The sequence below is a fragment of the Wyeomyia smithii genome, chromosome 1 (assembly GCF_029784165.1).
Source record: "Wyeomyia smithii strain HCP4-BCI-WySm-NY-G18 chromosome 1, ASM2978416v1, whole genome shotgun sequence".
Classification (NCBI taxonomy): Eukaryota; Metazoa; Arthropoda; class Insecta; order Diptera; family Culicidae; genus Wyeomyia; species Wyeomyia smithii.
The window spans coordinates 127,008,483-127,023,559 of NC_073694.1; the positions used below are offsets into that span (position 1 = coordinate 127,008,483).

The 15,077-nt window shown below is 37.3% G+C and overlaps 1 protein-coding gene across 1 annotated transcript; it reads left to right on the forward strand.

The window, feature by feature from the left end:
* Nucleotides 1-4,727: 4,727 nt before the first annotated feature.
* LOC129718098 (uncharacterized) lies at nt 4,728-12,783 on the forward strand. Its single transcript, XM_055668519.1, has 7 exons — nt 4,728-5,035; nt 7,112-7,239; nt 7,368-7,769; nt 7,834-8,184; nt 8,943-9,096; nt 9,165-9,873; nt 10,607-12,783. Exons 3-6 carry the CDS (start codon nt 7,374-7,376, stop codon nt 9,608-9,610), a joined length of 1,347 nt encoding a protein of 448 aa, XP_055524494.1. The 5' UTR covers nt 4,728-5,035; nt 7,112-7,239; nt 7,368-7,373; the 3' UTR covers nt 9,611-9,873; nt 10,607-12,783.
* Nucleotides 12,784-15,077: the final 2,294 nt, after the last annotated feature.

The following is a 15,077-nucleotide window of genomic DNA, read 5'->3' on the forward strand; positions in this document are numbered from 1 at the left end:
CCTTATAAGGCAGTGGTAACATGGTGGTAACTATATTGCCACCAACCAAAAATATTTTTTCGTTAATCTAATGTCGTTTTCGTTCTTGCGGTGTAGCTACCCCGCGGACTACACTTTGTCCTATAGCTGTTTTTTTTTTTCATTTTCCGGACTATTCCGGACTACCCCTTTTCTGTTCCGGACAGTCCGCGAAAGAACAGAGTGCAGTTTTGAAGACACCAACACAATCACACGTATGGGTCAAAATCAAAAAAAAAATGTGTCAAAATCGGTTTGCTTTGATTATCGTTCTTCGCGTGTCAAAGGTGTCAAACATCAGGTTGGATTTTATTTTGTCAAAACATTTGCGAAATGGTGGAAATTTTTAAGCTTTTGGAATCATCATCGTCCGAATCCGTACAGTAGCCAAACGCTACTGTACTGTACAAAAAGACAATGGCGTTAATGACCAAAACAAAACAAAGTGATAGCTACCTCTGGTATTACGCACACCATTGCAACTGCTCGGAAAGTGTTTTTTTTTTCAGCTGCAAAGTGTAGTCCGGGACGGTATAGTCCTGCCGTAAAAACGAATTCGACATAAGAATATTGTATATACATTTTTCTTAACCGACGCCCTTCAAAGGAATCTAACAACACTCCAGATTTTCTAGGACTGTTAAAAGTTTACAATGTTAATTTGGAGGTCATTTTCATGTAAACAAACCGCGATTTCAGAATGCGTATGAAAAATTCTGTGTTTAAAATCCAACAAATTGGTGAGTTTTTCTTACTTACTCATACTTTTATAATTACAATGAAATAAATCTTACAATGCAATGGCAAAACATTGGCCACCATCGTTGCTGGGGTTAACGGGCAGTGGCAACTATATTGTCATTAATTTTTTCAATTGATTCAATAGTGTACACTGGGGTTTTTTTTTACGCGGTTGGTTGTACCGTGTTGAGAAAATCCGCGTAATTTTAAAAAATCGCGTAAAAAAACTCCATTCAATAATAAGATCCGATTAAAAATAATGGCACGTAAGTAAATGTAAACTTGAAGATGATTTAAAAATGGTAACGAAACACACAAAATAAGTTTTTAGTGTTTCTAAAATGCATATTCATTGAAAAACATGACAATAACTTTTTTATAATAATTTTACTACATGTTTAAGCTTTCGTTTCTTCAACGGAAGTAAATCGCAACGTCCCTGACTCGTACCGTTGTACAATCATTAATGTATTTTTGTTTCTTCTTCTCGAATCAACGGAAATTGCCCATTTTTTGATAATAACACCAAATATATTGAAAATATGCATTATTTAGATTAATAAAACAGAATATCTTATTGTCATGAACCATCCGATTGATTTTTACTTTATTGGATTTACTTATACTAAACTTATTTAATACCGCGTAAAAATAATCTTTCAAATCGCGTAAAAATAATCCGCGTTATTTCAAAAAACCACGTAAAAATAATCCTCGTTATTGTAAAAAATCGCGTATAAAAAGTTGCGTATAAAAAACCGCATAAAAATAACCCGCGTAAAAAAAGACCCCCGTGTATTTTCAAACAATGGTACATATGTGTTTTTCCTAATGTTATGCTTTACTGAAGTTTTTGCGCTTTTTCCACGGCCTTATAACGGGTTAGGATCTGATCAAATATTATTCTGAATTGGCTTCATGGTCTTGTTGCAGATTTAAATTCGGACAGTCAACAACATAACGGTTAAAAAAATCAAGGGAGTAAAGCTACTTCTGCAGTATTTTAAAGAATTTACATGAGAATGAACTCCATTAGCCGTCGTTTCCTTATTGTTGAATTGTTGCATAGGACGTACATACTTTTTCATTATGTACGGCAAAGCACACATGTGTAAAAAAAAATATTTTGGATATCTACCTATTTTGACGATTACATGGGAAATGACATTTTTTGAATGACTCCTTGAAAGATGTCGCAATCACTATTAACTTGGACCAGAACGGAGCTATCTGGACTGGGTAAAGTTTCCGGAATCCGGAAACGTCTGGTCAAAATCAAACTCAACGTTATTTGAATCACAAACAGCAGACTTACAGGTTTCTTCATTTGCATTTCTATGAATGTGCGTAATTTCAATCCAAGTAACATATTTTAAAGCAAATAGGTATATATTAGGGTGGCAATGACTGTATGGAAAAAAATTCATCATCGAATTTCAAAAACTGCATACATATTTTGTTTATTGGCTCAAAAAACCATCTATGCAAAATTTCAGCTCAATCGGACGTATGACATGTAAGTGTACGGTTCATTATAATCGGATGATAATTCTAAGATATATTGACCGAATATTCGAGAGGAATTCATTACATGTTAACTAGTTGTGCAGGTCAACTCACTCATAAAACTCTTGCAAGCATAGTTGATGTGACTCTTAAATGTGAGCTTATCGTCAACCTTAACCCCCAAAAGCTTCAAAGATCGCTTTGAGGTGATGGTGCAGTCTCCGACTCTGACCGCCGCCTGTTGCTCTGATTAGCGGTTATTCAAAACCGTGACCTCCGTCCTGGTGTGCATCCAGACTTCGACCTTGCGTACACACGTCGACCTCCTCGATCGACTCGCCTTAAATCTCTAGCGTTATGTCGTCTGCAAAGCCGACGATCACAACCCCTACAGGGAACTTTAATTTCAACACCCCACCATACATGACTGACGATTGCGCAATAGCGTATGCCCCTTCTCTTGCGCTGGAGTGCTAAATCCGCCGTCTTGATGACGGAGAGGATAGCATCCAGCGTGGACCTGCCCTTCCGGAAACCGAACTGGTTACTTGCCAGACCGTTTACACCCTTCGTGCACCTCACCAGCCTGCTGAGGATAAACCACCTTGCCGCAGTGTCCAGCCCGCAGATAGGCCTGTATGCCGATGGGTCCCCTGGCGGTTCTCAGCTTTCGGCAGTAAGACCAAACTCTGCCGCTTCCACCTATCCGGGAAGTCATCCAGGCACCTCTGCATGACTGCCCGATACAGGCCGGGGGCCATTTTAATCACCAGCCAGATTGCCAGGTTAGGGATTCCATCCGGTCCCTATGCCTTGCTCACCTTTAGAGAGTTGGCGATCATGATAAGTTCCTCATTCGTAACCCCAACCTCTCCCTCGATCTCGACACGGCTGTCGTCGCTCATCGCAGGTTGGCCGACCATCCCTAGTCTGTGTCTGAGATACTGGAACATCGGACGTGAGACTCGACTGCCGGAGGCCAAGAACTAGGCTCGTGGCGTGGAAAGAGCGTTAACCCACGGGTTAACGGTTAGGGGGGTTAGGTCAGCGGGTCTCAGGTATGGTGGCGTCGCACGCCCGCGATAGTATGGCAACTAGTTGGTCACCAGTCGGGCGGAGCCAACTGGCTTCATCGCACTCTCTTCTCATTGCCTCTTCGAATACCTCGGCATAGAAATGCGATGTCTTCTAGTTCGTAGAGCGACCTTCCCACTCAACAGCCATATTTGTTTACACTTGTATACTAAGCGCGATGCAAATGACACATTGCACTAGGTTGCAGTGCTGCCATCACTCCTCCTCAACGCGCGCTGCTCGTAGACCAATTTTTTCCCGTAGCATCCAACCTAACTCGACCTAACGGTTTAGTAAGAATGTCGGCAAGCATGTCCTGTGTTGGACAATATTCTACGTTTATCAGCTTGCGTTCAACTAAATCTTTAACGATATGAAATTTTGTATCTACATGTTTAGACCTTTTCGATCCGCCGTTTTTATTCAACAGTTTCATACAGCTTTGGTTGTCTTCCAGGATACGAACCGGGTCTTTGCACTCTTCATGAAAGTCTTGGAGCAGTTTACGAAGCCACAATAATTCTTGGCAGCCTTCTGATACCGATGTCTGGTCTTGTATTTACGGATAGATACAACAAACCTCCGATAAGGCTCTGAAACTTTTCATTATCCGGAAGGGCCTCACTCTCCTCCTTTTGCTGTATGTATCCGGGATCCATAGGGGTATTTGATCCTTTCGCGTTTTCAAGGCCAAAACGTAACAGCAACTTTTCGATATAAGCTCTCTGATTCAGGCTGTAACCTGCTTTGTTTCGTGATACCTGTAATACCAGAAAATGTTTAACATCTCCTAGCACTGACAGTTGAAACATATTTCCCAAATATAAAATAATTTTATCATACTCGCATTTGCTGCATGTCGCAATCAGCATATCGTCGACGTACACCAAAATGTACGATCGCTTACCGTCGCCAAATATCTTATAATACCAATATAGTTCACTCTCGAATTCCTCATATAATTTCGAGAAGACGCATAGGGGACACCCCCTCTTGTGGTGAAAAAGGTAACTAAACTCATTGCACAGTGGTACACTGAACCAACTTGCCAGGTCGTAACTGAATGATTCATCATTAAGAATCATCAGATTATGCAAACATCTAAAATCATATGAAATATTCGATTGAATGATAATTGATGTTAAATGGCATGATTCATCATGTGAATTGCGGTAAATAAAAATTTGTTAAGCAAAGAAAAGACTTCCGTATTTTAAAGGATGCCAACCGACATTCAAAGCAAATGAATTTAAAAACAGATGTGAGTGAAAATCATCCACGAGAGCCCCATAACGAGAATCATACAATACCTGATTTTATATACTTTGATGTTGGATTAATTTTCATTTGTTTGGAAATTGGCAACCAAGTACTTATAATGTGAGTTGCGAGCGTTGCGGTTGGACTTTTTCACTCTGGCTTGGTTTCGGTTAAGTTATTTTTCGGTTTCGATTCTACTGCTAAATAAAAGTGATTTCACTCGTTAAATGTTTGAACGGGAAAAAACAAATAATACCTTTGCAGTGCGTGAGTTAGTTTATGGTCAAAAAACCTAAAGCATTGATCTATTTTATTTGGTGTTGCCTTCTATCAAGCATTTGGCTAAGGCCTATAATAGAATTGATTAATTTTCAACGACGTTTTGAAGTAGCGATATCGGCGGCTTACAAAATAGCCCTTGCTCCAATCAGTATCGGTAAGTTCCTTTGACTACCTTGTTTACATGGTCTGTTGGGCACATTTAACGAAGCTGCAAGAGCCCTATTATATATGCAGTTAAAACGTTCCGTGAAAAAGATAATTGTTTCTACAGTTCAAACGCACTAGGAGCGATTATGCCCAATAGGCCAATAGCTCAGCTGATTGTGCTTTCATATGCGTTTTCGAAAACCTCTGAGAACTATTCTTGTATTGATGATCCAGAAATGGATACTTGCGTGATTTTTTAAGGCTCAAATACAAATTAAAAAAAAAGCAAACGATAACACTGGTCGACAAAAGTGGAAAAATGATGCTCAGAGCTCAAAATAGTTTTCCTAAATAGATTATAGTTTTCTAACCATTGCTTTGAATTTTGAAGCCAGAAGTGCGTCAAAATGCCACACAGTGAATGCTCGTCGGATTCGTCGCTTCTACGTTAGCTTACGGGAAAACTTATGTAAGTCCCTTAAAAAGTTATCTTTGCCAGTGGTATAATTAACACAGGAATGGTTAAAAAGCTAAAATTTTTCTTCCAGTTCTTCGAATTCTAGGACAAAACTTGTGTTCACCAGTATAATGTATTGTGTTATTTAGTTGCACCTTTTCAATGCAAAAGTTACAATCAAAAAAGTGATAAGCGAATAAATGGTAAATATACCATAGAAGAGATAATGATACCCAGATTTGAATTACGATTCCCGATATTAAACAACAATGGGATTGTTCCCTTTTACCAAACAATGCTGTAACAATTTTCGTAAAATCAATGCCACTAAATTTCGAAAGTTATGCATTGATAGCTATGTAAACTTTTATATGAGGCCATTCTAGTACGAGCAGTAGTGGTTTATTCTTTTTGCAGGGGTGGTAGCAAGTTACTTTTTAGTGACTTAGTTTTTATTTCAGAGCCGGCCACTACAAACTGTAGTGACGTGCTACAAGGTACCGTTATTGGTTGAACGATTTTAGTCTGATGCCATGTGGAGTCGTGTGATAAGGCGCGAGCCAAATAAATAGCTTTTGCGGTTAGGTTTTACAGTTATTGTAGATTGTTGACGAGTGACATTTTTCGCAAAGGGTTTTCAAAATATATATGGTGATTTCGTGCAGTGAGACGATGATGAACAGAATAACCGGAAAGACGAACCGAAAGACGAAAGCTTAAACACAGTGGACGTATAGTTTGCTGGATGTATTATACTACTTGGAGTTCATGTTTGAAACACTTCCGCTTTGTTGTTGTCAAAGGCTATTTTCCGACCTGAGTCGTACTTAGAAATTGGATTGTTTGGTGAATAAAGAGCACATTGGTTCCCGTAATTCTGTGGTTGGTGATGTCGGTAGGCTAGCTCTCCCACACACGGTTGTGACGTCGGGTTCGAGCTGCTAGTTTTCTCGACTCAGCACTGGGGCACAGTGTATCGTTGTACCACAGACAAACTAACTTGTGCCACTCAATGACGATTTCATTGACCAGGAAAATAACGCTAATTTAGAAATGTGCAATAATGCTGCTAGTGCCGCTATAAGCAAGCGTGCAAATTTTGTATCAAAGACAAAAACCATCAGTAATGCCGCTTGTGTTGATTTAAGCAAGCTCGCATACCCTTTAGTAAAGACAAAAACCGTTTTACGGAATTAAGTGCTAAATAAATTTAAAATAAGGTTTCGTACAAAGTTGAATAAGCTTTGCTTGATCTGATTATTATTTCGATTTTGTTTATTAGAGGGTTTGTTTCTTTACATGACTTCTCTTCATCTGTTGGTCACTTTTTACCATTGCGTTCTAAATTACTCTGGAACTCGAATTTTTCATAATTTTTTTCTGTTTCTTTTCGTCCTTTTTTATATGACTTGTCAATGTAAAATTTGTCGGGAAACTGGTCTTCGGGACATCAGTACATTCAGGGCAATAACTTTTGGGAAAACAGGCTTCGGGATAATGGTTTTCGAAGAATTGTTGAACAATCGCATTAACGCCGCTCATGTTGGTTGCTTATTTCATTTTCGCGTTTACCGGGACTGTTACAAAACAGATAGAACAAATTCCATAAACTCTTCTATTCTTCAGGGCACTGCGTTGGAGATTCCTGACATGGAGCATGAATTTTACTTGGTGGAGACGGATAGTTTGAATTTATTAGACCAAAGAGAAGAAGCTGTAGACGAACAGAACAATGTTCGACTATTGTCAGTCAGGTAACTAAACTCAAAATTAGCACTGTTATTATTCGTCGAATTCAACAATCCAACACTTCAACAAATAGAACAGCATTTTCTCGTAATACTTTGCATACCTAACCCGTATATTTTATCTAACTCAACAGGCTAATATGTGCAATAAGGTGCCGGAAGTATCGCTGTTTAGTTATGTAATAAACGACGTACAACAGGAAATAGAGCAGCACGGTATCAGAGCCCTGAAGCCAAGTAATTGGAACATAGAATCAGACAATCAAGAACTCGATACTCATGTAGATAGCTTGGACAACACGTTCTTTACGCCAAATGACCTGCGAGAATTATTGAAGCGTACAGACACCGGCAAAGCTATTTTAAGTAACGCTGAACATGGAACACTTTCGAAAGACAGCAAAAAAGAACTATCAGGAATAATTGCGGAAAATCATATAAAGCGAAGTGGAGGACGAGGACGCTTTTCAAAAGATTATTTGAAAAACTATTCGAAATGCATTGAACTTCTTCTGCCACACGAAAAGCAAGATATGGTAAATTTGCAATTTCCGTAACGAAACCCAACAAAAAGTTCATCATAAATTTTGATACTTTTAGATTACGTATTATATTCCAGCAGCACCACATGAACGGCGAAATCCCGGTGGTAGCATTCATCAAGCATATAAACGATTGAAAGGGACCATCAGTAAAAGGCAAGATAGGGAATTAGACCATCAAAGGAAGTTGGGTGGAAAAGAAAACTCATCTACATCAGATATAATCGAGCGGGACTCCAAGGTTGACCAGGCACGAAGATGGTTACAGCTCAACGTCCATCCGTGGGATATTGTATTAAAAATGTGGAAGGAAACGTTTTACCTTCGTATTACCTGCTTAAGAAGCCTGAAGTGTGGCGATATTTTTATAAAATATCCCCACTATAAAGAGGAGCTCGGATATCAACTGGTAAGCAAGCAACATTTTTCGCCGAAAGTAACATATTATCTATTTAGTTAAAAACTGGTTTTATCGTCTAGCGACAATGGATTTTTCTCTCAACTACACGTTATACACACTGTCGGAAGTCAGGTGCTGTTTAGTCCATCCGATGCATGACTTCCGACACAATATAAAACGTGTAGTTAAAGAGGAATACCGATTATCACTAGTGGATGGATTCGGTTTTAAACTGTAACGATAATATTGCTCACTGAAGCATATTCACATCAATTATAATCTGCCCACTGGCGTAGCGTGGTGGGCGGTGACACCCAATAGAATAATTTTCATGCGAGCTGCCTTCAAAAGGGTGACTTTCGCGCGAATAATTACCAATTATCGATGTGTTACCCACGAAATTTGATTTTTTTGTTGCGATTTGCTTGTTTTTTAAAATAAAGTCAAGTCAAGTCACAATTATTGATCACAAGATAGTTTAATTGCAGCATAAGTGGTTTACACCCAAATTTTCCGCCCCGGGTGTCACTCAGTCATGCTATGCCAATGAATCTGCCGTTCTTGAACTGTGTGAAAATTTCACCTAGTTCACAGTACTTATATTTCATGGCCAATATGCAGAATAGCAGATCTCTTGCATTAATTTTGTGCCGCGTATCAGTTTCATATTATATAGAACTTCTTATACAAGGGACTTTTATGCGTTTTACGTTAGCTGGCGGTTGAAAGAATCGAATAAGTTTTAATGTCTCATTTCCATGTTCCAGATCGATGAAGATTACCGTGATTTGGGATACAAAGAAAAAAGAGCTAACTGGAAAAATATAATCGACAAATTAAGGACGTATTTCCTATTGAAAGTTCGAAGCCAGAACTCTCTTGTAGTGCTGGAATTTATGAATCGTTCAAATCAATCTGAAGGTAAAGATTATTAATAGTCTATCACATTCACACTTAATTTATGTTATTTTTATTTTTCTTCATTTTAGATGCCCTCATTTGTTGCTTTTTAATTCTACTCAATTGTTGTGTAAAACCTAGCAAAATTACAAAGACCATGAGACCAGCAATTCTAACCGCACAGGAAGATGTGCTAATGTTTGCTGGTAGTCTGGACTCTGCGCGCGAGTCCATCAAAACACTTTTTGAAGCTTACGCTGTCCAAAATATTACGCCACATCCCAAAATAGTCGCCATTGGAGTTGATTACACCTCTACGAAAGGAGAGTTCTATGTGCTTTACGAGGATATAGTATACAAACTGGATTCAGCGGCTCGAGCCGTAAATGTCTTGATTAGGATGAGCAACATTTTTAAACTACCGTTTTCAAAAATTACCAAGCTTGTGTGGTATACTATCGAAGAAGTTATCTATGACACAAGAGCGCCAGCTCAATATAAGCAAATCGAAGAGATTAAAGCGATATGTCTATGAATAACTCTATTTGTTGCTTCGTCAAAGATTGCCGATACATTTCCACACAAGCTTCGCAATATATAAAACATTTACAAACTCATAATTTAGAGAAACCACTTCGTCTGGTTTGCACGTACAAACAATGTAAACAAAAATTTACAACTGTATACCGCTTTTCAAGACATATTTCAACCCATCTACAATTAAACGCTGCAGAGCAGCGATGTGAGCAGGAACATCGAGATAAATCTGTCATACTCACGAATGATATATCACCACTGGTAAGCACCATTTTTATTTTATTAAAACTACTTGGTAAATTCTGCCTCGAAGAATGTATGAGTGTTATATTTAAGGCCCGAATACACACACGGCGTAATGATGCCTTCTCCATACAAATTAAAAGGCGTAATCGCGCCTTCCGTAGGGACGCCTTCCAGCCAGAACCTTTCGGCTGTGCCTTCTATTGGAGAAGGTAGTCGTTCGCCGCCTTCGGCTGCGTACTTGACTGCCTTCCGTGTAGACGCATCGTGCCTTCCACACGGCCTTGTGTCGCCTTCTTTTGGCGAAGGCGGTGGCATCGCCGTGTTGTATCATTTTTCGCCTGCTGGTGGTTCTAGAAGTGTGTTGCTTTATTTTTTCTTCCAACAAACATAAACAAACATGAATTGGGTAGCATGACAACAAGAAGGTTAGCACACGGCGGAGTTCGAGACGGCGTGCTTGCGTCTTCCGTGTAGACGAAGGAAGATGGTAGATGCTAGAAGGCACATTAGAAGGTTTCAAGAAGTTACTGACAATTTTCGTCAGGGAGGCGTTGTCACGCCGTGTGTGTATTCGGGCCTTTAGTTTTTTGAAAAATATGAAAATCCCCTCACAAAACCTGAACCGAATATAGACTTGAAACCTAGCTCGGAATTAGTGCTTTCTTTATAAATATACAACTTTTAAAATTGAAACCTAAAAACCTCGCAGTTCCATAGGGTACTAAAGATATTTTTTCATTATTTTTAGGTATCAGTTCCAGCAGTACATTCCCAAAGAGCTTCAACGGTTACCGAGAGCAGTGGGTTTGTTCAATCGTTACGGGATATTGATCGCATGGCACTGAATTTCCTGCTTGATCTCCACAAACGGCGTAACATAACACGAAAGGGTGTTCTTGATGTTCAATCTAGAGTTAGAGATTTAAATAGTCATCTTGAAGGCCTCATCCGTTCAGTAATATCGTTTCAAACTTTCGACCCGCAAACACGTTATGTTACTGATATCTATCTACATAAAATGTCTACCATGTTTGATTTCATTGATACAGAGCACAAATTCTTCAAGTTTCTCACAGAATCAGATCTTTTTAAACAGCCAAGAGTTTTTATCATTAAGAACAATAGCATTAATGAAGTAGACAATGACATTAGTATCAAATATACACATTTAATCTTACTGGATATAGAGTTTCAAATCAGGAAATTTTTTGAAACCGAAAATGTATTAATAGATATAATCACCAACATCAACAAACTAATGCAAGTCAGAGATAAATATGTAAATTTCGTTAGTGGTATTTTATATCAAAGCAATGTTGATAAACACCCAGGAAAACTAATTATTCCACTATTTTTCTATACCGATGAATTTGAGATCAATGATCCATTGAGCTCCCACAACAAAAGGCATTCGATTTCTGGTTTATATTATTCATTTCCAACACTGCCTGAGCACCAACTAAGTAAATTAAGCAATGTATTTATTGCCGGTGCAATCAAGAAAGTTGATATTTCTGAACATGGAATAGATACGTTTATGAAGCATGTAGTAGATGTGTTCAAAAAAATCGAAGAAAATGGAATTACTATCCATACCAGTAACCGAGAATACAAAATACACGTTTCGTTGATGCTTGTTCAAGGAGATAACCTAGGTATTCACCAAACATTACAGTTTGCTGGATCATTTTCGGCAAAGTTCTACTGTAGATTCTGCTGGAGGCCGAGAGAGTTCTTGCAGTGTGATACGAAAGAATACGAAGAATACTTACGAACGATCGAAAACTATGAAACAGACGTTGCACTTAAACAGTCAGAGTCTGGTTTAACTGGCAGTTCCGCGTTCAATGGAATGACATCTTCCCACGTAATAAGAAATTTTTATGCGGACTCTATGCATGATCTTTACAGTATGGGAGTGTGTCATTATGGGTTTCTTGAAATTATTAACCATTGTATTTACACGAAACGTTATTGTACTCTAGATGATATTAATAGGAAACGAAAGATGTTAAACAATTATCGGTTTGAGCAAGCCCTGTCTCGCATGCCAGACTTAGAAGAACAATTTGTAAAGGCAAGAAAAGGAAAATGTGTCAGCCTTAGAATGACGGCTAATGAAATGGCTGTATTTAGTCACAATTTCACCTTCATTTTCGGTTCTTTCTTTCCACCAGACGATGCTGTATGGAATTATGCCACCGTACTAATAGAATTAATCGATACCATTAACTTACCCGCTTTCACAAATGAAAATTTAGAACGATTGAACAATCTTGTTAGTGAGCATCATAAACAGTATATTACACTATTTAATCAACATCTGAAGCCTAAGCAACATTTTTGACGCACTATCCAAGAATAATAAGAAATAGCGGCCCAATAGGGAAAATGTCATGTTTCCGCCAAGAAGCTCGTCACAGAGATTTCAAGCAATACTTTGATGTCAACTCGTCAAGAAAAAATGTTTGTTTAACTATGTGCATTAAAGCTAGTTTATATTTTACTCATGATGTAGTAAACTCGTCCTTTTCCAAAAGTGTGATAGACTGTATTTACGATGAATCACTCTGGGGCCAAAAACCGTATGTAGATAGTGTTTGTAATTTTAGCATTGATAGGCGTGAAATTGTTAAAACCGCTCAGTCCATAACACACAAAAACACAAAGTATTGCTCGGGAAACTTCGTAGCAGTAAGTCAAGAATCTATAGTAGAATTGTATCAAATATTAGAATTTCTCAAATACGATAATGAAGACTACGCATCTGCGTCAAGATGGAAAGTTCACTGTTTCAACAAACATTATCAGGCGTTTGAAATAGGAGAAAAGCTAGATGAAATTTATGTCATGGTTATGAATATTTTAGATGGACCACCTTTTACTATAGAGCAAATTGATAAAAAAGTTATGTTTCGCAGAAAATTGTATCAATCGTTTGATTAAATAAAAAGCAGAAAACAAAAATCGAAAAACTTATATTTACATGGTTGATAATTCACAATAAAGTAGATTTGTAGTGTAATACGTCCATTTTATTTCATAATGATTAATATCCTGAAACTATGAGATATTTTTTTTCTTTTCTATGTGTTCTAATCTCATATTGCAGTGTGTTATGTTTCAAACTTAAATTGTATGATCACTTAAGAAAAACGCGATGAGTCTCTCACTATTTCAATGAAAAACATACAGTTTGTTTATTTTTTCCTTCCTTCCAATGAATGATAATCATCCTGTCTCAGAATTGTTTACATACAGCAATGCTATGTTTATGTTACTGAACTCGCGGATGATATTCATCCTGAAGCTAACACAAAATCCGTATAGGGCTTCAATGAAGCAATAATCATACACTAATGTGCGGCCGATTTGGTTCAGTGTACAGTAACGCAATTTAGGCGGACATGAGCTTTTTGATGTGATTTTGTGGTTTTAAAGCAAAAGTTTCTTCTGAGGCGTTGTTTCTTATACTTAGTCCTTTATTAATGTTCAAATGAAAATTAGGGTGGCCCTAAAATCAACGAAACGAAATAAACTAGCTTTTTTATTTGCAGAAATAATTGTATACATTTTTCGGCAAAGTTGTAAATCGACTATTTTTTTGTAGCGATTTAAAGCAATTTGACGTAACTGACCTAGGGTTAAAAACAGATTTTTTGCTTTATTTTTTCAGTTCAAATGTAATAACAAAGTTTTCTTTGGTTAACCTTAAGAACACAAAAATACGCAACTTTTGACGGAAAAACATTGTCGATATGTTGTATAGGTGAAGAGCTTTTATTTTTTAAATAAAACGTTCAATAAAAACATATTTTTAAGCTCTTGAGGTCTGAATACACTGTTATTAAATTTGAACTGAAAAAATAGAGCCAAAAAACTGTTTTTTTCGGAACCCACTCTAAGCCAGTCACGTAAAATTGCTCTATTTCGGTCAATTTATTAGCTACAAAAGTTTTTTTTTGCTCAAAATTAGTTAATCTACAACTGTGCCGAAGAATGTAAAAAGTTACTTCTGCAAATAAAAAAGTTATTTTTTTATTTCGCCGATTTTAGGACCACCCTAATTTTAATTTGCACATAAATTAAGGACTAGCTATAAGAAACAACTTCTTAGAAAAAACTTTGACTTTAAAATAAAAAAATCGCATCGAAAACCTCATGTCTGCCTTAATTGCCTTACTGTACCACTGTGCATTGTTGTTGCATTTCTGTGAGCGTATGACACATTCTTACACACGAAACTGAAAATATTCAATTTTAGACTTAGTTGACTCAATTTCATATTTTCACAGAAAAAATGACAAATCATGTGGAAAAATTACTTATTACAGATTGCGTACGTAATTCCGGACTAGAAATGATAAAAGGAGGAACCTGCGACTCTAGTTGAATCTTCTATATAATATGCTTGTATTTAACAACGAATGACCTGGTTGTACTGAGATTCGAGCCCGCAATCTTCCGCTTTGTACCAATTAGTAGTAAATACATGGCTAGTTTGTGCTTGATTTAATATTAAATGTCAAATACTCAAAACACCCGTGACGAAGAAATCTTCTAAAACTAATGTTGTGAAATAAATTTCTAGAACTTTCTTAGCCTCAATAATGAACTTTGAGTACTTTATGCGAACAATATACCTGCATGCTTTTTTCTGCGTGCTCGAAGATTGCTGCATATACTTTCACAGCTCCTTAAGGGATTTTATTAGCGCTCCAATAGAGCGGAGTGTGGTTTTTTTTGTCGACTAGTTTGAAACGTTTGTACCAGCAAATAATTGTCAGTGTTACGTATGTCTTAAGTATGTGGTTGTATCTCGACCATATTTACTGTTTAAAAGTCGTGTGAAACTTTCACTTGTAAATTCCTTGTTTCCACAATGGTGAATATATGTACACTGCGATCACTTTTTACACGGGTTGTTTTTATGCGTTTTTCAAACGGGACATTTTCACAATAACGCGGATTATTTTTACTCGATTCGGAAGATTATTTGTATGCGGTATCAAATAAGTTTAGTATAAATATATCGAATCTTATCTTTTAAATGCGGTACAACCAACCGCGTAAAAAGCAACCCCAGTGTATATTATTGTTTTAAGCTTTCACTTTCTTGACGTAAACTAATAATGCGATATATTTCTTTAATTTTAAAATTCTTGAAATAAAAAGAAAACAATTATGACAAATCTTCCATACTTACAAAGTTACAATTT